General features: G+C 48.7%; 1 protein-coding gene across 1 annotated transcript in view; it reads left to right on the top strand.

Annotated features, from left to right (window-relative positions):
- The window catches only part of runx3 (RUNX family transcription factor 3), a gene marked incomplete at both ends in the record, with an annotated part of 54,860 nt that extends 33,078 nt beyond the window's left edge, over positions 1-21,782 (top strand). Inside the window, 3 exons of the mRNA XM_080850350.1 lie at positions 7,606-7,761; positions 15,453-15,524; positions 21,262-21,782. Of these exons, the coding sequence (XP_080706476.1) occupies positions 7,606-7,761; positions 15,453-15,524; positions 21,262-21,782 (749 nt within the window). The remainder of the gene's footprint in view (positions 1-7,605; positions 7,762-15,452; positions 15,525-21,261) is intronic.
- Between the last annotated feature and the right edge of the window lie 472 nt (positions 21,783-22,254).

A 22,254-nucleotide genomic window follows, 5' to 3' on the forward strand; every position in this document is an offset into this window, starting at 1 on the left:
CACACACACACACACACACACCCGTGCGCGCGCATGTGCCCATAGTAAGTGTCCTCCCTACACACTTTTCTGACAGGAGAAAAGAAGAAAAAGAAAGAGGAATAGGACACAATGAGAAAGAAAGAAAGAATGAGTAAAAGAGTGAATGAGAAATGGCCTTGTGCTGTATTCCATCAGAGCAGTTTTGAGGATTAGTTCTATAGTGGTACACCATTCCTTCGAAGACGCCTAGTCACCTCCTTAAAGTCACATCGGGCTACCAGTTCCCGAACTTCTTCTTTAGTTCTGAATCAACCCCATCATTAACCAGCTTGAAGGGGTGTTTGAAAGAGATATGGAGATATGGAGTAAAGGAGAGGCAGAGAGGTAAACCACATCCTCTACCAGCTACTCTCAAGAGAGCGCCCCTCTGCCCCACCGCCACTAGCTCGCTCTTTCTGACTAGGAGCAGTGTGCCTCTGAGAGGGGAAGTCAGGCTGGGTGAGGTTGGGAGGGGGGAGGGGGAGGGCGGAAAGGAGGCCCCTATCCAGAGACGTGCCTGAGAGAGGAAGAGGAAGACAGGTGCACAACGCTGCACCCCAACTGACGTTGACATCCTCAAACTTCCTCCTCCACTGCACCTGAAAACGCATGCACTAGCACACATACACACACACACACACACACACACACACACACACACACACACACACACACACACACACACACACACACACTACATGATTACATACATACATCTTGCAGGCACATATACCCACTGAAACTGTTTGCCTTAACCACACTATGCCTGCAAACTCATGGAACTAGGTTTCAGAGACAGCTAATATTTCACAAGGGTCTTTTTATATGGCACCAAAAAGACTCCCTCTCTCCCTCACACATAAACATTGCCTCTACTTTGACACACGTATGTAGATTCGTACATGCACAGGCTTACATGGGCACACAAGCCTTTTATCTTACAACAACCCCTCGTGCAAACACTGACACGCATACGCAATCGTGTCCACACTCTCTGAACAGCAGGTTGACACAGCACACAGTGGTTTCGAAATTCCTCCAACAGATCCCTCAATACAACTGATATCAAAAAGTCGTGACCAACCTCTTCAAACTCACATGGAGAACAGTAAACACCCCAACATGCTCTCCCCCCTGCTCCCACCAGCCGGGCCGAATCCCGCCATGTAGCCTTTTTATCCATCGCTATCTGTGCCCAAACGTGGTGGCAAAGGCGCCTCTACCAAGGGCCATACCTGCATAGCAGCCTCTGAGCGCCTGCCAGTTTCATACGAAGCCTGCCAGAGAAATCAATCAGGTTGTGCGCTATCAGTCCCCGTATCATGGCCGTTTGCGCGATTCCATGACAAATATTTGCTCTTCAAATATGCCCGGAGCACGAACGCTGGCCTGAGCCAGAACACGTAGGGGCCGTTTGCACTGGCGAGATAGAGCTCCAGGATCCGCTCCTGACCGGAGGGAGAGCTCTCCCACCCTGCCAGCACAGGGAGCCTGTGTTCCACACGTCACTCCGTCTGGGGAGAAACAGAGCTCTCGTGCTCTTCAGGTGGAGGAGACGAAGTTGAGAAAGAGGAAAGAGAACATGAGGAGGAATGAAGATGATGGGGAGAGAGGAGGTATGAGAGGAAGCTGAGGAGGAGCTGATTAGTCAGGTTCTCTGTCAAACAGGGGACAGAAGAGGGGGGGGGGGGGTGCCCTGTCCCTGCACCTGATGGCAGTGTGTACCTACACCACCCTCACTAAAGTGCAACTGCCATTGTGCTGGTAGCTCTGTGCTCACTCGGCCCTTGCAACAAAAGGATTTTCGGTTTGCTGTTGAATTTGCTCAACCGGTGATGTTTTAGTGTTTTGGTAGAGTGTGGGATGCTAAATGAGATGTCATCCCCCATGATCTTACTTAACCTGATCACATAAAAATAACAGATACAACAAGTGGACATAGAGACGTAGTAGTACTTAGGTTTTACAGTAAGAGACATAAAGCATGTTGTAGAGCACTGTAATGTGTCCTTACTGTGCAGTTACAAATCTTTCTCTCTCTATACTCTCTTTTTTTTTGGGGGGGGGGGGGGGGGTGCTTAATCAATACTGAGAAACAAGGACTCTTTGCAGATCAGAAGGCCAGTAAATGTAATGATGCCTTTCTTTTCTGCGACTCTGGGGCCGTGGCTGAGTGCAGTGCCGGACCCCGTGGTCCCCCTAGCCTCCTCCCTCCAGGCCGCCTCCATTTGCCTTGTGGTTATGATATCATTACTAGAAAAGTCAGCACGCACCCACCTAAGTGCACCCTGATACATGAAATATTTATACTGACCACAACCCCCTTCTCCCACTACCACCACCACGCCCATGCTGACAACAGGCCCCTGCAAAACCTCCCCACCCTGCTGTGTGCGGTGTACCCTTAGTGGCCACAACAACACAGGGGTCACACCTCAAGCAAGGTTTTGGAAAACAAATGATTTGACAGCAGGGCCCCAGTGAGACTCTGTCTCTTTAAGCGAGGGGCCCTCGACTGATGCAGCCACAGACACCCAGTTCAGACCCTAGTGTGCACCATGAGGCTGGTGGAGATGTTAAGCTGTGGGGCTCTGCTTTGATAAGCTTACGGGTGCGGTTGGGAGGGGCCACAGCAGCACTGCCGATTTTAGATTGAGCAGCGATTGGAGTTGTTCTTATCTCAGATGGTGGTAGTGAGAAAGAGGAAAGGGTATATATACTGTATGTATTTATATATAGAGAGAGAGAGTGAGAGAGAGAAAGCAAGACAGAGAGAGAGAGAGAGAGAGATGGAGAGAGGATGAGGAAGAATGAGAGAGTGAGAGAGAGAAAGAGAGTGAAAGAGAGTGAGAGAGTGAGAAAAAGAGATCGAGAAAGAGAATGGAGGAGATCAAAGAAAAAGAGGAAATGAAGTAGGAGAGAAAAAGAGAATAACTGAACGAAGGAAACACAGAGCAAGTCAAAAGAGAACAATTGTGGTCAGAGTGGAGAGAGGGAAAGTAAATGAGGGGTCGAGTGCTGATTACCGGGGGGTGGTAATGACTAGCAGGCCTGGTGGCAGCTCAGGCCATTCTCTCTCATGGACGGCCAAACCCTCCTGCTGGAGCTGCAGGAAGTGTGTGCCACTCCCTGCCGCTCACTGGCCTATAGCCCAACACACACACACACACACAGAACACACACACACACACACACAATCACACACACACACACACATACACACACACACACACATACACACACACACACACACACACACAGAACACACGCATGACACTCACACACACACACACTCAAACACACACACACACACACTCACACATACACACACAGAACACACACACTGAAGTATACCTGCACATATTGACTGTAGAAAGCTTCAGTGTTCAGTGTCATCCCCCCGGCAAGCCACCAATTAATAACAGATCACCACAGATGAGCCAAAAGACAGTCAGTCATCAGCCTCTCACCCTCTTTTCCAAAAGGGGTGGGGCGGCTCTTTTCTGTCATCCCAACAGAGGGCCAGCTGGATGTGGCCTACACTAACATCTCAAGTGGCACCCAAACAGTGTGTGTGTGTTTGGGTGTATGGATATCTGTGTACATACATAGCCACCTTATTTGCCTATCTGAATTGTTGCAGAACACATGTTAAGATTATGTTGCTGAAGGCTTATCAAAAACGACCTAGTTCTTCAACGAATGTGCACGCTCAGATTTTTAAGAATGTGTGAACATAGATGCAGAAAGTGACACGGGGGATGATTAAGAGAACAAAACAGGCCCCTTTTCAACACCCCCCCCCCCCCCCCCCCCCCAACAAATGGATACATGCCAGATCAGTAAACGAGTGATACATCGCCCATGGGTGCAGAGCAGAGGCAGGGGGAGAGATATATTACCCAGGGGTCAGTAGAGAGGCAGAACGGGCAAAATCCATATCACAGCGTCTGGTGCCCCTGTTTATATCGTGATAAAATATTCAAATCCGGCCATTACCCCACATTAGGCCACTCTGCGGAGATGCCAGGCTCAAAACCACAGAATGTCCACATGTTCTCTCCCCCCTTTTTTTCTGGCCCTGTGATACTTGCATTAAAGTTGCCCACCTCCATTAGAGAGTCCCCCCTCCCCCTTCTCATCCTGTGTTTGTGTGTATGTTTTATGTGTGGTTTCATGTGAGTGCATTTGAAGATGATATGGAGATGTATAAGGCTAGATATGGCTGGTGTGAGTCTCTGTGTGTATGTGTGTGTGTGTGTGTGTGTGTGTGTGTGTGTGTGTGTGTGTGTCTATGCTTGTGGTGAGGAAGGCTCCAGGGCTTTTTTTCTCTGCAGCTCATTTTGTGCGCCCCAGCGCTTATGCTACCCATGCACACACATGACACACACACGCACACACACACACACACACACACACACACACACACACACACACACACACACACACACACACACACACACACACACACACACACACACACACACACACACACACACGCACACACACACACACACTACCCTCCACTCTGATGCCTACACAGCCTGACTTCTAGTATTTACGTACTTCCCTCTCAAGTAAGACGCAAAGAAGAGTGACAGAAGGAGTCGCTTCCTTCTTCATGATACATCATAAGTTTGTCCCTTGCAAAGGACTAGGGAAGGGGCTTTAAGATGGCTTTGAGCTAAGCGTATTCGGCATCAGCAGAGGGAAGTTGTTGCCACACCCACAGCAAGCCTGATGATCAAGGCAAGCTCTTGGTCATGGTTTTGTGTTTTCTCATGCTACTCTGAAACATGGGCCATTTAGAAAGCATACCCCAAATATTATGTGACATGCTCTCAGGCCTTCTTGTAGTTCCCTTTTGGCACCGTGCAAACACTTCCTTTGATCCAGAATGAGCCAATGGGGCCATGCAGACAATGAACTCTATGTAATCAAGAAGCAGGCTTTAGCTTAAAGTCAGCGCAACCGCTTCTCTTAACGCTCACCAGCTTTCACCGAATCAGTCAACTCAAGTGGAGGACAAAGTTATTGCTGAAAACGACTGGTGGCAGATTGGCCATGATTGGTACAGTGGGTTTTGGTTCTGGCCACCCAAGATGCGCCACGCACGTTCTTAGATACCACTCTATTGCTCTGTTTCCCTCTCAGGCCCCAAAAACTTTGGAGTTGTGCAAAGACTTACTCTGGGCCTGGATGAGGAAGACATGTATCAGGGTCCTGTGATAAGAGGTAAGTCAATCCAAAGGTGAAGGTCAAGGAGGATTGGGTGGACGTCTCACTGACAGGGATGATCCAACGGACAAAGAAAGCCACCAACCTGACGAATATCCACAGAGGCATCGTATAGTTGGGACAATGAGCTGAGATATATACCATGATTTGAAACCTCTCAGTTGAGACAATTGGCTGAGATAAATACCATGATTTAAAGTGTCTCAATTGTTCTCAGGAACAAGTCCTCTTGACTGACAGAAGATGGAAGACATTCTGAAAGTTGTTAGCAACTAGTGTGGCATCAACTGAGACGACTCTGCGACGTGTCCTGTACCAGATCTGCGTGTGTACTGTTTGAAATCGTGCATTAAGACATACTTGAAACTTTCAGCCTCAGCCCAGCTAACAGACAACACAAAGCTGCCCTCTGTGTTCCAGAAGACTCCGCTTACAGAAGGTCCAGGAAGCTCCAGCTTGGAACACTGATCTGAAATGATCCAGACGAAAGGTTTACCTTTGCATCTATGACACGGTCCCAAAGATCTTCAAGGCTTGAGTCCTTTGTAAATGCATCAGTTGATATGTCATAAGAATGTACATGTGTATGGATTCTAGCCCATGAGAAAGGAGGACTAGGTTAGATCCAAGGTCCAAGTCCAACTTTTGTAGAAGTCTGAAGCTTGAACTGGACCTAGAATTCTTGCTTGGCCAAAAAAAAATGACCCAGAAGGAAGTCACACCCTGAGAGGAGGTGTTCAGACGTGGAGCCAGCATTGAAGACAAGTCTTGGATGGAATAAACCAATAAGATCTAGATGAGCCAGCATTGAAGACAAGTCTTGGATGGAATAAACCAATAAGATCTAGATGGTCTTTTCCAGGGTTCTGAGCCCGACCATGAAGAGTGAGCTCTGATTCAGGAGTCTCTTCAGCTGTTTCCTCATCTAAGTCCGGCAAAATATACTGTGCCCAGGAACTTTTCAATTTCCACATTTACTTTCTCTGATTCCCTTTGCTACCACCTCCCTAGTAGCTACTCCCCCAGAGAAATTATATCATCATTAGGTTCCTATCATAAAGGGAAGAATAAAAAGCTGTTGTGGTAGCCTCATGTGCAGACCCACTTCATCAGTAATTGTAATGGTTGAAGAAAGAAGGACTTCCAGATCTATCTGCACCACTAGTAAGTATGATTGAAGACACTTACAAGGAAAGACATTCTCATTGTTTGAGAAGAAGTAAGACAGATATTTCAAGGACATGGAGGAGTTTCTCAGTAACTGTCATTATATGGCCTCAACCAGTTGAGTTCTTCTGGGCCATGAATTGTTTAACCAACACTTCCAGCATTGTGCACCTCGATCAGCCACAGCTTGACCTTACCAGACTGCTTTGCAATTCTACAGCTTGTCTGACTGTATGCGATTCTGAGTGTGTGTATGTGTGTGTGTGTGTGTGTGTGTGTATTCGTAATGCAGGCCAAAAGGGTGTGTTCTTGGTACTTTGCAGTACATATTTTTTTTTAGCAGCAAGGGAGAGTACTGATATCATGCACATACACACATATATAGAAAACCACAATCATTCTCACTTCTACTGTATTGACGTACTTCCCTTCCAAACAAAAACTAAAAACTATGCGCACACCACTCACATACACAGCTATTCACACATACACAGGGGGAATTGTTTCATGTACAGGTCCACCACCCAGCCATCTATAGCCTGTGCAAACACCTCAGTCATGTCGAACATGGGGTAGTTGACTTCCAACATGGGTAGTTGACTTCCAACATGGGGAAGTTGACTTCCAACACGGGGTAGTTGACTTGGTGAAAGGCTATGCTCTGCAACAAACCACCCTTTTACTTTTGGAGTTCCATGCTTCTTATTTTGGGTCTGCCCTCAGTCCAAGTCTTTTTGAGGAGCAGTACTTTCCATTCTCTGTTTGTGATTCCGGCCCTAATGCTGAGTCATTCAGGCTGTTTTGGGAGCTTGGAAGTGTAGGGGCTGTAGTGAAATGGATCTACAGACTCACTGAGAGAGAGGGAACTGAGAGCTGAGAACTCATTGACACACATATAGGGCCTCTCACAACGTGGTATAGTTCTGCTCGTTCCTCGTGGTTCCTGTTTCTTCCGCATCTTACCACATTCTGTCTCAAGTCTCGTGCTTCTGTTGTTACTCTGTAATATGTAAAACAATTTTAGACTTACAACATATACTTGCACTGCCACTGTGTGTGTGTGTGTGTGTGTGTGTGTCACGAGAGAGAGAGAGAGTGTACGGGGGTGGCGGAGTTCTCAAGAGGGAAAGGATGGTATGACAACCGGATTCTAAGCCATGAGCTTCTCTCCACCTGCAGGTCACAGGGTGAAACTGGAGGACCCTCAGAAGATGCCCTTCACAGAGCGCATGAGTGAGATTGAGCGCTACCAGAGAATCAGGATGGGCCAAAGCAATGGCAACCCGCGCCCACCCCACCAGACCCACTTCGGTTCATCCACCTCCCAGCTCGGAGGTAAGAGACTGACACACACACATTCATTTTTACATAGGCACATTTACACATGCTCACACACAAATTGTCACAAACGCTTGGTCTATATATTACTCATATATACCTATATATTACCCATTCCACCAATGAGAACTTACACAGCTGATTGCTTTCAAGCTCAGGCCTGACCCACACACTCATTCATACACGTACAGACGCATTAATCCTACCGTACTCCGTCGTACGCCGTACTCAGACATGCTATAGATGCATATACAGGCAGACACATTAATCCCGCCATACATAGACATGCTATAGACGCGCATAAACACACAGGCTATCCATGATTGAACAAACAGAACCAAAGTCACAAACTCAAAGATATTAAAAGACCAAGTAACACTCCTGTGTCTACTTAATCTGTTCAACAAACAGTCAGGTAGGCAAACTTCTTCCATGGAAATAAGACATACATTGTCTTACACTAACCATTCACAGACTCTCTTCCATGTGCATCCAAAGATTTAGTGCCACTTCAAACAACCTTTAAAACCAAAAAACCAAGCCTTTAAAGCAGCCCAGAGAGGAGTCTGACAAACAAAGGGAGACTAAAGGCTGCCAAGATTGAGCTCAGTAACAGGCTCTGGCAGGTAGAGGGGCTAGAGTGTGAATTGCTGGAGGAATGCGTGTCTGTGTCTGTGTGTATGTGTGTGTGTGTGTGCGTGTACATGGCTTTTGTGAGCGCACACAAGTTTGGCCTTTTTTTCTTCATGTGCATACATCTGCACATATGTCTGTGCTTGTGAGTGTATGCACTGGCATTGATTTTCATGTACATGTATCTTCCAATCTGTCTTTGTGTGTGTGTGTGTGTGTGTGTGGTTCTCATATGTGGGTATGTCTGTCCCTATGTGCCCTGGGTAGATGGGATGGTATTGTTCAGGGTCAGGCAGAGGTGGGGCAGCATTGCCAACGCTCAAGTCCCTCTGCCATCCGACCTCAGGCATCTCTCAACCACACAACACATCTGCACCCACATCATGGCCAGAGCCAAAGCCAAACTCACCTCAACCAGAGCGAGAAAGAGGGTGTGTGTGTGTGTGTGTGTGTGTGTGTGTGTGTGTGTGTGTGTGTCTGTGTGTGTGTGTTGATTACACTTAATGAGGTGAAGACTGCAGCCTGCTACAGTTAGTGTAAGGGTGGGTGGTGTTGATTTGTGCATGAGACAGGAAAGTGAATTTCACGCGAAAAAAGCTTCCTAGTCGATACGCACTCAACACATTCATCTCCCGGAGCCTTGAACTGTGAGCAGAGGTCTGCACAAGATGCAACAACTACACACCCATGTTCTCTCTCTCTCTCTCCGTCTATTGCTGTGTCGCTCTCGCGCACACACAAATACACATTTCACACCAAGACACGCCACGTCTTTCCACCCACTCACTGGTTCTCATGGGTGGGGTAGGGGTAATGGGTAATACATAATTGTGTGTGTGTGTGTGTGTGTGTATCAGAGATACAGAAAGTGAGTGAAAGAGAGAAAGACAGTAGCTTTGGAATGGCGGCTGTTAGATCTCGTTCTCTGAAGTTTTAGAGGTGAGAACAGCGTCTTCCTGGTCCTGAATGTTGCCTCTTGAGTGGGCTCAGGCTCGGGGCTCAGACTCAGCTGAAGCTGCGCCCCTGTCTCTATGCACAGTATCCATAGCTGCAGGGGGATTTGGAGAGGAATTAGTCTTTTATAGGACAGTCACAGCTCAAAGGCAACCGCTGTTACAACACATACACCCACACACACATACACACACACACACACACACACACACAGCACAGACACAACACATTAACAGGGCCTATTTCTGCCGCTGGGTACATTACAGTCTGACTGTGTATGTGTAAGTTAGTGAGTCAGTGTGTGTAGGGGGAGGGAGGAGAATGTTTTTTACCTCAAGCACACACCTTTATGTAATTTAAGTGTGACAGTACCTGCCCTACAGTCATCAGTATAATAACTTAATAAAACAAAGAGAGCTAGCAGTTCCCTGCTCTCCCCCCTCTTCCTCATCAGATTTCTATGTGACACAATGTGCTAGGCATCTGCCTTTATAAATAGCACAATTGTTTGACACGGTTGCTGCCATTTCGGCTCAAGCAGAAATAGTTTCCTCATCACAGGTCACATTTAGCAAACATAAGGCTCTGTTTACATGTAAACACACCTCCAGTCTCCTGCACTGTGTAGAGGAGTGTAGAAGACTTTCAACACTTTGCAATTAGTCAGCTCTGTTGCAAGAGATGTTCTCGTGACGCCGCACAGGTCTTTTGTCAACAGCAAGGTGTATCGTCCCGCAAATGCTTGTGTTGTATGTGAAACTACGCCAGGGAATGTGCGAACATGTCTACAGAGCGCTGCCCTAGATTTGAAGAAAAACACAAACACACGTTATCACACATTTATACACACACACACACAAAGACAGACAGACAAGACAGCACAAACATTCTAGTGATTTACAGCTTAGACACAGAAACAAATACAATAATGAAGTACACACACATAGACACACACACACGCAGCTAGTGACACTTTTCTCAACATTACACACACAGTACACACACACACACACACACACACACACACACACACACACACACACACACACACACACACACACACACACACACACACAAACACAAACACACACACACACACACACACACATACACACACACACACACACACACACAAGCATGACGTGCCAGTGCTGCACACTATGTTAGTGGGCCAGACAGACGGAGTAATTAAGAGCTCATTAGCAGGCGTGCAGCGACAGGACTCCTCTGCGCGTTGGCAGGCGCCTCGCTCCTCACTCCCCACCCGTTTGCATTGGGCTCCAGAGCCCCCCCCCCCCCACACACACACATGAGCCCAGGAGATGTGCAGAATGAAAGGTAGAAAGACAAGAAGGGAGGGAGGGAGCGCCTGTATCTGTGTGTGGTTTTGTCTGTGCAAGTCGAGCAAATCCAACACTCAGACAAGTGGGGTTAAATTGTTATTCTGGCTTTTCTAAACGTCAGGTGTGTATAGATGTGTGCCCGTGTAGGTGTAGGTTTGTTTTTCTTTTTCCTCATGCCTCGGCAGTGATATGCATAGAATGTCGTCCGCTTCCTCAAGAGAAAAAGCGTCCCAGAAAACAACGTCTGCATTCCAGAACTCTCGTTATAAGCGCACAGGAGGGAAGGAAGGGGGAGACTCGATTTCACAGACTCAGTCGGATCAGCCCCGAAGACTCCAGCTTTCTTCCTCCTACCTATGTTTTGTAAAAGGCAGACAAAAGGCCAAGCTCATTTCCCAGCCGCGTGTGTACAGCGTCTGCAGCAACGCCAGCCCTATCCAGATGTTTTCACTTCCGTTAATCTACCCCCATATGAAAAACCACCCCAAGACAAAGGCGATATTATCTACCCAATCAGGTTGTAGCGTTCAAAGGCTGTATCATCTTACAAACTGCTCGTTCCAAACACCTGTGTTTTCTACGCCAAAAGGTAAGATATCAGATGCTGGCATTACCTGCCTTGCCATCCAGTCAAGTGCTCAGCGCTTTGATGAGTGTCCTGAAACCCCTTCTCAGTGTGTGTGTGTGTGTGTGTGTGTGTGTGTGCATTTGTGTGGGCGTGTGTGTGTGAGTGTATGTGTGTGTGTGTTTGTGTGTGTGTGTGTGTGTGTGTGTGTGTGTGTGTGTGTATGTGTGTGTGTGTGTGTGGGCATTGTGGATGGCTCCTGGCTCCAGGCTGAGTGATGACAGCCAATGATCAAAAAGGCTGCCTGGCAGAGCAAGTTAGTGTTGGGGTAGGGTGGGGCCGGGGGGAGGGTAATAACTCTCAAAACCCTGAGCAGTCCTCTTCTCCATCATATCTTGTGAACAGTGGGTGACTGTCATTGTGTGTGGGTGTATGGTGGAAGGGGGAGGGGGGGGGGGGGGGGTGCTGTGCCACTACACACACCCCAGTGGAAACTCGGTAGACCCAAAACCCAGAAAGAATGGACCGCATTAGCTCCCAGAGAAGAAACAAAGCTGGTGGTATTTCCCACTGACATCCCACAGTGCATCACCACAACCATGGCTTCAGGGTGTCCAGCACTTTTCCTGGGTCTATCAAAAAAGCTTGCAATGAGTCAGAGCACGGCAACCATCAACTCCCTCCCTCTCAAGAGGGGACCGTGTTGTTTGGCTAAGACCGTCTACCCCCTTGTTCCTTATACTAGTGCGATCAGAGCCACTCCAGTCGTCATAAGGAGCCCATTAAGCACATTCAGGCACAAAGTCGCTGTGCAAATAGGAGCAGCCATCCTGGCTCACAAGGGGGTGAGTGTATGACGCTTCACTCCTCCTCAGGACACACGTCCCCATGGAGCCAAACTCAGAATCCTTACAGTCTTCTCCTGAGCTCAGCTTGTTTGGGGTTCCCGTCAGCCGGACCACAGAGCGGACGCTTTCTTCGACAGATGCGCTCGGAGTGTATTTGCTTTCACTTAATAGAGTAGAGTTTCTGTAGATTGAGTGCTGAAGAAAAAAGAAAAGATAAAGGAAACCCATCCAGGATACAGGATTGCAATGCTGACGCGGGTGTAGTTTGTGTGGTGTTGTTTTGGGCGAAAGACGGTGGTATGTGGGAAGTGTTCCTGTGGGTCTCGGCAAGTTCCTCTTCTCGCTCACCGCAGTCACCACAATCCATCTAAGACGCAAGCAATTCTCCGAAAAAAGTATCATCTGAAATGATCCTGTTGAAAACAATATATAAATACAGGTTTTTAAATAATGATTCAGCGATGTATATGTTAACTGAGATGACAGAGAGAGGTTAGTTCAGTGAGGTCTGTCTGTAATCAGAGGAGATGTGACAAACAAAGCCAATGAAATCAAGAGAGGAGAGGAGTCGAGAGGAGAAAAGAGAAGAAGAGGGGAGGAGGTGAGGGGAGTGGAGTGGAGAGGAAAGGAGAGGGGGGAGTACAGAGGTGGGGGCCCAGAGGTGGGGGCCCAGAGGCAGGGCTGGAAGAGGGCGTTTTTGACCTTCATGTTTCTTTTTACTAATGTTTTAAGCGGGAGTGCATAAGACATATCAAATGTCCCGTATAAGCTAAACGGTGGCTGTGATCCTTTCTTCCTGCCCCTAAACACTCCCTCTCTCTCTCTGATTCTCTCTCTCTCTCTCTCCTTCCCTCTCTGTCTCTCTCTCTCTCTCACTCTGACGACGCCCAGGGCCAGGGAGAAACAGGAAGCCGGCACAAGGCCCGGCATTCAGAGTGTCTCAATGACATGCTTCATTAGGGCAGGCGTGTTGCGCACCCCTCTTTCAGACACAGCCTGCTCCGCCACCATCTTGGCTCGGCTGCCCTTTCATCTCCCTGGCGCTGTAGTTCACAAGGCCGTGGCCTGTTTATTTGTGTCCCCCTCACCTCCAGCCCAGCTAGCCTAATTCGCTCATCTGTGTGACGCTTGCTTCATCACTTGACATACACTAACCCCGCCGTTCAAGCATCTTAACATTTAAACACCTTAACGCAGTACACAACATCAATGTTGTTGTTGTTTAGTTTTTTTTATATCCTTTTTAAGCCCCGCCCCAGAAGGGACATTCTTAATAACAGGAGTAATCTGTAGCGCCGCTATTGGTGTTGTCTGCCAGCCAATCAAAATATTTGAAGGAAATGTTTATTTTCTTGAAGGAATGGCGGCAGCTGCAGTGTGCTGCTGGTGAATAAGCCCATTTATGTGTAAGAATTTGCCATTGTGGAGAGGGGTGCGCAAGAGAGCGCGACTCTGCCCGGCCTGCTAGAGGAAGCAGAGCAGCGCCATCGAGGGAACATAGACGCTTACAGCCATGCCCGATGTGTGTGGATTTAGTGTAGACGGATGCCTATAAGTGCGCGTGTGCTCAGTTTTGTGTATCTTTACATAGCGCAGTGTTTGCAGAGTTGTGAGTGTGTGCGAGTGTGTGCGAGTGTGTGTGTGCATGTGCGTGTGCGTGTCTGTGTGTGTATATGCGTGTGTGTGTGTGTGTGTGTGTGTAAGGTGTAAGGTGAATGTGCCTGTGGGTGCAGTATTGGGTTGGATTCCCACAGTGTTTGACGGTACGTGATGGTTGGCTTGTAACAACTAAGCCGTCGCAGACCCAGAGCAAACAGCCACTATTTGCATGTCAAATTGGCACATCCCTGCGGTGTGGCCGTTGGGTGTGTAGCCGAGTCCCACACAGTCCATAGACACACACACACACACACACACACACACACACACACACACACACACACACACACACACACGCCAAGGGCCCCAAAAATATCTCCTCAGCTTCTTGTTCATATCACAAGCCAGTAAGGCCTCTCTGCCCCCTGCCCTCATCCTCTCACTTTCTGCTTCTTCCATCGTCCATTTTCACTCTCTCCATGCCTGCCTCACTCTGTCTGTCAAATCAAATCAGATCAAATCTAGAATGCTGTACTGGCATGAGCGAGAGGCTCCGGTTTCCAAAAACCATATGTATGGGACAAAAAAAGAACAGAATTCTTTCTCTCCCTCTCTCTCTTTACCCCTCTGTATATACCTCTCATTTTTGTACCCCTCTCTCTCCATCTTCCCCCTCTCCCTCCCACTCTCTCTCCCTCTGCGTGTACCCCCTGTGCTGACTCAGCGCTGTCAGCAGCCTCCAGCTCCACACAATGCTCCTCTAAAGCGTCCGCCGTGGAAGGCTCTGGTGTTTTTGGAAGCACTTAAGGCAGAGTCCCAGAAAGCCTTTCATATCTGGAACACACACACACAAAGACGCGCACCCTCTCTCACACACACACACACCACAGACGCACACACACACACACACACACACACACAAACACACACACACACACACACACACACACACACACACACACACACACACACACACACACACACACACACAGAACACATACTGAGAGGCATGTACATATAAGTGTGTCCACACACAGAATGTATTACACACACTCACACCTATCAAAATCCAAATTTATGACCCCTGTTTCCCAACAACAAACAATTCTCATCTATGCGTCAAAGAAGTGGAAAATCTCAAACACGGCGCACACACGCGAGAACACCAGGTTCCCCCCTGACGGTGCTGGCAGGAATGCAGCACAGGTATGTTCCGCGTGGAACGTGATGCCAATAACACCAGGAATGCGTAGCCTTCCATGGCGGCATGATGAAGCACAAACATGGCCTGTCTGCCGAGGCCGAGGCCCACTCCGCCATGCGTGTGGAAACGCATTCTCTCTTCTCTCTGTTTGTGTGTGTGTGTGTGTGTGTGTGTGTGTGTGTGTGTGTGTGTGTTGCAATCCAGCCGACAGTGCGTCACTCCTGTCACAAACAACGTCTGCTGGCAAGGCAAATCAGAGGAAAGAATGGGAGATCTAAAGCTCTTGAATTGCCCCATGGAGCAGGTTGAAATAGAATGGTCAAGCCCAGGAGCATGTTACCGTCAGTCCGATCTGCCTGATTGATGTGTGAATTACAGCCTCTAGTGTGTCTTGATTCCAAATGGCTGAGGCTATATAGCTTTGAAGTGGAGTCTGGCTGTCAGTCCCCATGCAGAAGCAGTGGGCTAAGATGCAGATAGGGACAGGGATGTGCTGGTCTGATCTGTAATCGTTTTCTTTTGTCTGTGCTCTTCTCCGACAGCCCTGTGGTCAGAGCAGATGGACCCCTCAGGCATGAAGCCGTGTAAGGTTGAAGAGGACCTGCGCTGGACAGGTGAGAGATCTGCTGCACACCACCCACACCGCACTCACAAAGACCCAACAATGACGTAAACACACAGACAAATATGATACCAAACCTTCTTTAGCAGAATGTGATAATGAATCAAGCATAATAGAGTACTTAAAAATACATAGGATCGTTTCTATAAATAAGGAAGTTATCTCAGGATGGGGTCTGGAGGGAGTCAGAGGAAAAAAGTGGGTAGGGAGACCTGGAGAGGTGGGGAGCGAGGGAAGGAGACGGAGAGAAGGGTGTGCGCCAGCCCGGCGTAGCTGGCTCAGTGCGGTGTGAGTCTTGGCGTGGGCGGCTCTTCTGAGGCATTGGGTTGTTGCCCCGGGCAGCACTGTTGCTGGCGCATTCCTCAGACACCCACTGCCCCTCCCTCACCCAGCTGGCATCCCTCGCTCGCCCCCTGGCAATATGGCCACCGCTCCACCGCCCACTCCCCGCAAGGGCTGGCCGCCCGCCAACAGCGTTGAATCAAGGCCACCCTCCCTGCCCTGCCATTCCTGCTTCCTCACCATCACACACACCTTTGCGTGTGGCAGTCTAGGTGGCACACCGTGACTGATTAATTAAAAAATTCTCTCTTTCACACACACACACACCCCCCCCCCCCCCCCTCACAGTGATTTATGGCCGTGTGGATAGACATGTTCATGAGGTTTGGTTTTCTTGAGAGATCTGTGTGACTAACTCTACAGTGGCTTCCCTGAGAGAGGAGTGGAGTGTTCACTTCACATCAGGTGTTTGTTTTCTTTCGATTGCATAACCACCAAGTACGATATTTACTACACAGTCACCTGGCCTTAAGGAGCTGTTTGAATAACACACACACACACACACACACACACACACACACACACACACACACACAAACACACACTCACACACACACACACACACACACACACACACACACACACACACACACACACACACACACACACACACACACACACACACACACACACACACACAAAAGGAGAGAGTGAAAGAATGTTGCCAATTGAGTGCAGCCAGAATCATCTCTGTATGGGGTACTTAGTTACTTTGTCATGCTGTCTTATGAGGCACTCAACCGTTTTGTTTGTGGCACCTACTGTGTTCACCACAGTGAGGGCTGTCGGGGCAAGAGCACACCTGCAGAGTGTCATCCTGATTCATGCGTGTTGTTTTATATCCATGCGTACGACTCCCAGGAGAAGTGGGGGGATTTGCATGCGACATGGAGCCACGGCGGCCGGAGCCCTGGGCGCTTGCACAAACACGCAGCCATCATTTGTGCTCATTTGGGTCTCCGATTCTTTCGGCTTGTGGGAGGCCGTCATTTCCATTCAACGCTCCTGCTCTTTCATCCACCCCAGCCTGGCTGTGGCCCGGCCATTCAGCACTACCACAGGAGGGACTCATAGAGGATGCGCTTTTAAAAGTGCAAGCATGAATGCCCACACAGGAAACAGATACAATTGTACAAGCGCAAACACAGGTTAGCGGCTAGCCCCTGTATAATCGCGGCTTTTTGTTGAGTGTTATGGAGTGTTTGGCATTCTCTTACAATTCCTCTCCTCACACCACTTAATTTGCCTGAGACACCATTCCACAGCTGTGGACCATCTAGCCACCCCCCCCCCCCCACACACACACACACTCCACTCCAACCCAGCCCCAGTTTGCATCAGGGTCATGTAAACACACTTCACAGGTGAGAGCCAGCATTTGCATGGGTGGTCCAGGCAGCCCCCTGGGCACACACACGCCCAGGCCTCGCCCCAGTGTTAGGTGCTGGAGGCCGTTTCTAGTGTAGGCAAATGAGGCTAACCTCCTCCCGGATCAGGGTTACACGCTTCAGTGTAGACTAGTTGTCTTCTGGGCAAAGCGGCTTGCTGGGGGCAAACACACACGTAGGTGAGAACACACAAACACATGGATGCATGAAGATGCAGGCAAATGCACTTACACATGTAGGTACTCTACATGTTTAAAATCACACACACACTCATACACCTGCATATACACACCATACCACTGAGAAAGAAAGAAACCAAGTGAGACAGAGAGAAAGAGAGAGAGAGAGAGAGAGAGAGAGAATAAGTAAGAGGGAGAGAGTGAGAGAGTGAGAGAGAGAGTGAGAGGGAGAGAGAGAGGGAGAGAGTAAGAGGGAGAGAGAGAGAGAGAGAGAGAGAGAGAGTGAGTAAGGGGGAGAGAGTGAGAGGGAGACAGAGAGAGGGAGGGAGAGAGAGCGAGAGTAAGAGGGAGAGAGTCAGTGAGAGGAGAGAGTGAGAGGGAGAGTAAGAGGGAGAGGGAGAGAGGGAGAGGGATGGAACATCCTAGACGGTAGGTCGTGCCAGCTTGCCCTCTGGGGTCGGTCCCTTCTCTGCCGTCGCTGCAGTCGAGTCAACACATTTCAGCTGAGCCTAATGGGGATCATGTGTGTGTGTGTGTGTGTGTGTGTGTGTGTGTGTGTGTGTGTGTGTGTGTGTGTGTATGGCCTACACCTAACAGGAACAAAGGAGGTTAGAGAGAGTTCCTTGAAGAGCATTTAGAGGAAAAAATACAAGGGTTGGATTTAAGACAGCCGGCGAGTGTTTGCCAGTTTGTGACTGTGGCATTAGCAGATGCTTTGATGTAGCCTGCCAAGCCGTGGTTACTGTTGTTGGCTTGGTCCTTTCGACAGTGTAAGTGTAGTCCTGAACCTCCCACGATGCTGCATCGAGTGTCCACTCACTGTCCATAAGACGGGTCTGCTGAATGGGACTTGTGTGAGGTGCTACTTACTTGTGTGAGGTGCTATTTCACCTCAGCAAGTGAACCCCCAGCATCCTCCAGACCCCCCCCCCCCCCCCCCAAACCCCCAGCCTTGTTCTGGCTGTACGCCCATATTCAGCTGGAGGAGGGCAGGGAGAGCGAGCGGGAGCTTTCCGGGAGTCCGCAAGGAATTAGCGGAGCCGACTCCTCTTTTCCCGAATCAACAGCAGCTGAAAGCTCAGATATCAGAAATCAGATACGAGCTCCCCGCTCTTGTGCCTGCTAGACTCTGGAAAAAGAAAAAAAATACTGAGCGCAGGCCCCCTTACTCTCTCTCATTCTCTCACTACAACCCACTCCTCCCTTTACTTTCAAAAAAGAAAGAAAAGATTTCAACTGTAGAGAATGTTCTGGAGAAAAAGGAAACCAGCAGCCGTGGAAATTGCAAAGGAACTGACTTTTTTTTTCTTCTCTGTGCGCCTGAAAACGGACCCAGTTCTCCAGACGTTTCAACAAGGCTGTGGCACGCAAGTTCGGCATCCTCCACCCCTCGGGGCGGTGGCATGCGAGCGCTTGCTTTCACACAAATACAGCCCTCTCTTTCTTCCCCTCTCCCTCTCTACCCTCCGTCTTCCCAGCATCCTCTTGGCGCGCGTGGGCACAATTGCTCTCCTGCCCCACTAGAGTGAGAAGGCAGGCAAACAAACCAAATATGTCACAGACAGGTGTAAAGGTGTGTGTGTGTGTGTGTGTGTGTGTGTGTGTGTGTGTGTGTGTGTGTGTGTGTGTGTGTGTGTGTGTGTGTGTGTGTGTGTGTGTGTGTGTGTATGTGTGTGTGTGTGTGTGTGTGTGTGTCTGTGTCTGTGTCTGTGTCTGTGTCTGTGTGATTTTGCACTGTCTGTGTTTGTATCGATATTTGCTTATGTTTGAGTATGTGTGTGTGTGTGTATGTGTTTGTGTAATCTTTGTTTTTTTTCTGTATGTGTGTGTGTGTGTGTGTGTGTGTGTGTGTGTGTGTGTGTGTGTCTGTGTGTGTGTGTGTGTGTGTGTGTGTGTGTGTGTGTGTTTCTCTGTGTGTGTCTCTGTGTGTGTGTGTGTGTGTCTCTGTGTGTGTGTGTGTGTGTGTGTGTGTGTGTGTATGTGTTTGTGTGTGCGCACGTGTGCATGTGTGACGGCATAAAACTCACAGGTGCAGAGATACACATCACACCTGCGCTCATGTTGACCCATGTCTGGTCACTGACGCACAGGACATGAAATACAAACCATGTCCAGACCTCAATTACCTGTTACTGCACCACACTCTCATTCCTAGGCTCGCCAGACAGAGAGAGAGAGAGAGAAAGATAGAGATGGAGCAAGACAGAGATAGAGAGAGAGAGAGAGAGAGAGAGCGAGAGAGAGAGAGTTTGTAAGTGAGACAGGGAGAGGTGCCATAAGAGGCTGAAACTCAATGGCTGAAGAATCGCTCACATGACGGTGAATTCACAATCCCCGCCAACAGCCAAGTCCATGAAGTGAAATGCGCTCCTTGGGTGAGGAGGAGCCAAAAATGAGAGCAGTTGTCGAGTTTCTGAGACAATGCACATAATCAACAAATTGTCGTTGAGATGATGCCAATAAAAGAGAACCATCTTCTCCATATAACAATCCTGTTACCACAATCCCATTAGACATTTTCCTCCATGCAGTTCCCAGAGACTTCAGCTAGGGGTCAGCAGAGAGCAGTTTCACCTTGTCCCCTGTGCTGGATGAGTACTTTAGTTACATATTTAACAGCACATGATAAATACAGTCTTTAGCATCCCACAGTGGTTAGTCAGCACATTGGCATAGGCAGGTTGTTTGCGTTAGCAGTTCCATAGAAGTCGTAAAATGTAACTCATTACTGGCTTGATGGTTAAACATCCTTGGGCTCCAGGTTGGGGCATGTTTCTCTCAACCCCTCAGGCAGCCGGGCCTCACCTCATTCGCTCCCTGTGTGAATATAAAGCGATGGAATGCCAAATGTGAGTGATCTCGCAGGCACCGTGAGCGCTATCTGTCCCAAGATTTAATGAGCAGTTTTCCAGACAGGTAGACTAATAAATGGTGGCAGTCCAAATGTCTTTTCACACTCCCCTCACTCATACACACACACACACCTACACACACACACACACACCTACACACTTCTGCCTTCTTACACACATGCACATACTCACACCGAACCTAAATGATTTATGAAGGAGCACACGCTGCCAAATGCAGTATCAATGTTTACTGTGAGTCGTCTGCGCAGACAAAGCCTGCTTTTCAGCTTCAATGGGGAGAAACTATGTTGCTCAGGCTTGTTTGGCAGGACATCTGGGTGACAGCGACGATTAGTTGACAGTCATCTATTTCAGTTACTGTCACTGTTGGCTACACATAAGGACACTTGGGTTTTTTGATGTGGGACCCCATAGACTTTTTTGACAGCTTTCCCTGACTTCCTATTATCAAGTTACACGTTCTTCCAGTCAGATTTGCCATAAATCTGTTGTCTGCGTAAGCCTCCTTTGATTTGATGCCTGATGTGAGCATTTCAATGTTGCAACATTTTTAACAATTCCCACACCTCCCACCATCTTATACAAGTTTGTGACATGTTGTCTTTGTTTCTGGTGTATTATTGTTTGAGCTCGACAAAGAACAAAGCTGTCGCTTGAGTGTTTTCTTCTCTCTGTCAGTCCAAACTTGGATGAAAAGGGTAGGGTGTGGGTGTTTCTGTTTGAAAATGTAATATAAATATATAAATATATATATATTTCATGTATTGTATTATGTATTTCGTGTTAAGATGTATTGCATTATAATTTATTTCAAATTTCCATTTCAGCAACGTTCCTACAAATTCCATTGTGTTTAGCTTCTCCCTTCAGCTGGTGTTCACTACTGTTAGCGATTATGCTAATGTGACGCCGTTCTGTTTTTCCCCTCTCTGGTTGTTTTCTCTCAGGCACCACCGACCTGTTCCCTCAGAGGTCCTTTGCGTCCTCCCTGTCCCCGCTGCCGCGCTTCCCAGACCCTCACGTGCACTACCCCGGGGCCTTCACCTACTCAGCCAACCCGTCCAGCACGGGCATCGGCGGCCTGAGCGTTACAGGCATGCCCTCGTCCCGTTACCACACCTACTTGCCGCCGCCGTACCCAGGCAACCAGAACCAGAGCTCCCACTTCCAGACCAACTCCTCGCCCTACCACCTGTACTACGGCACCGGCTCGGGCTCCTACCAGTTCTCCATGGTGGCGGCGGGCGGCGCAGGCGGCGGGGTGGCGGGCTCCGGGGCTGGTGAGCGCTCGCCCACCCGCATGCTGAGCTCCTGCACCGGGGCGTCGGGGGGCAGCGGCAGCCTGATGGGCAACCCCAGCCTGAGCAGCCAGAACGACGGCGTGGACGCAGACGGCAGCCACAGCAACTCACCCACCGCCATGACCGCCTCGGGCCGCATGGACGAGTCCGTGTGGAGGCCCTACTGACCCCCACGCCACACTGGGGCCAGGAGCAGGACTGTAGAAGGAAGAGAAGGAGGTGGTGAAAGAGAGAGAGATTAAATAGTAGAGAGGTAGAGAGAGGTGCTGAGAAATTAGTTTGAACGCAGAAGTTTGATTATGTAAATGTTTGAAAGAAAAAAGCAACCAAAAATAATGCTGCATGTTTTGTGTGTCAGTTTGTCTGTTAGCCTTCCCCACTGTGCTTCTTTGTGTCGGTTCAAAGTATCTGGTGGAACGATTCATTTGCATCCTGAGTTGTTTCAAATACTCATGATGTCCATTGAAAAAAAAAAAAACTTTGTGACTGTCCTCTTGACCAAAGCGCCTTGACTCGTCTGGACAGCAACAGCAAAAGAAAGATAGATGGTATCAATAAACTGTATATAGATGGAAATGGTGCGAGTAACAGCCATAGTAATATATCCGCAACTCTTTTGCGATATCTTGACAACTGAAT

This window comes from Sprattus sprattus (assembly GCF_963457725.1).
Source record: "Sprattus sprattus genome assembly, chromosome: 13".
Lineage (NCBI taxonomy): Eukaryota > Metazoa > Chordata > Actinopteri > Clupeiformes > Clupeidae > Sprattus > Sprattus sprattus.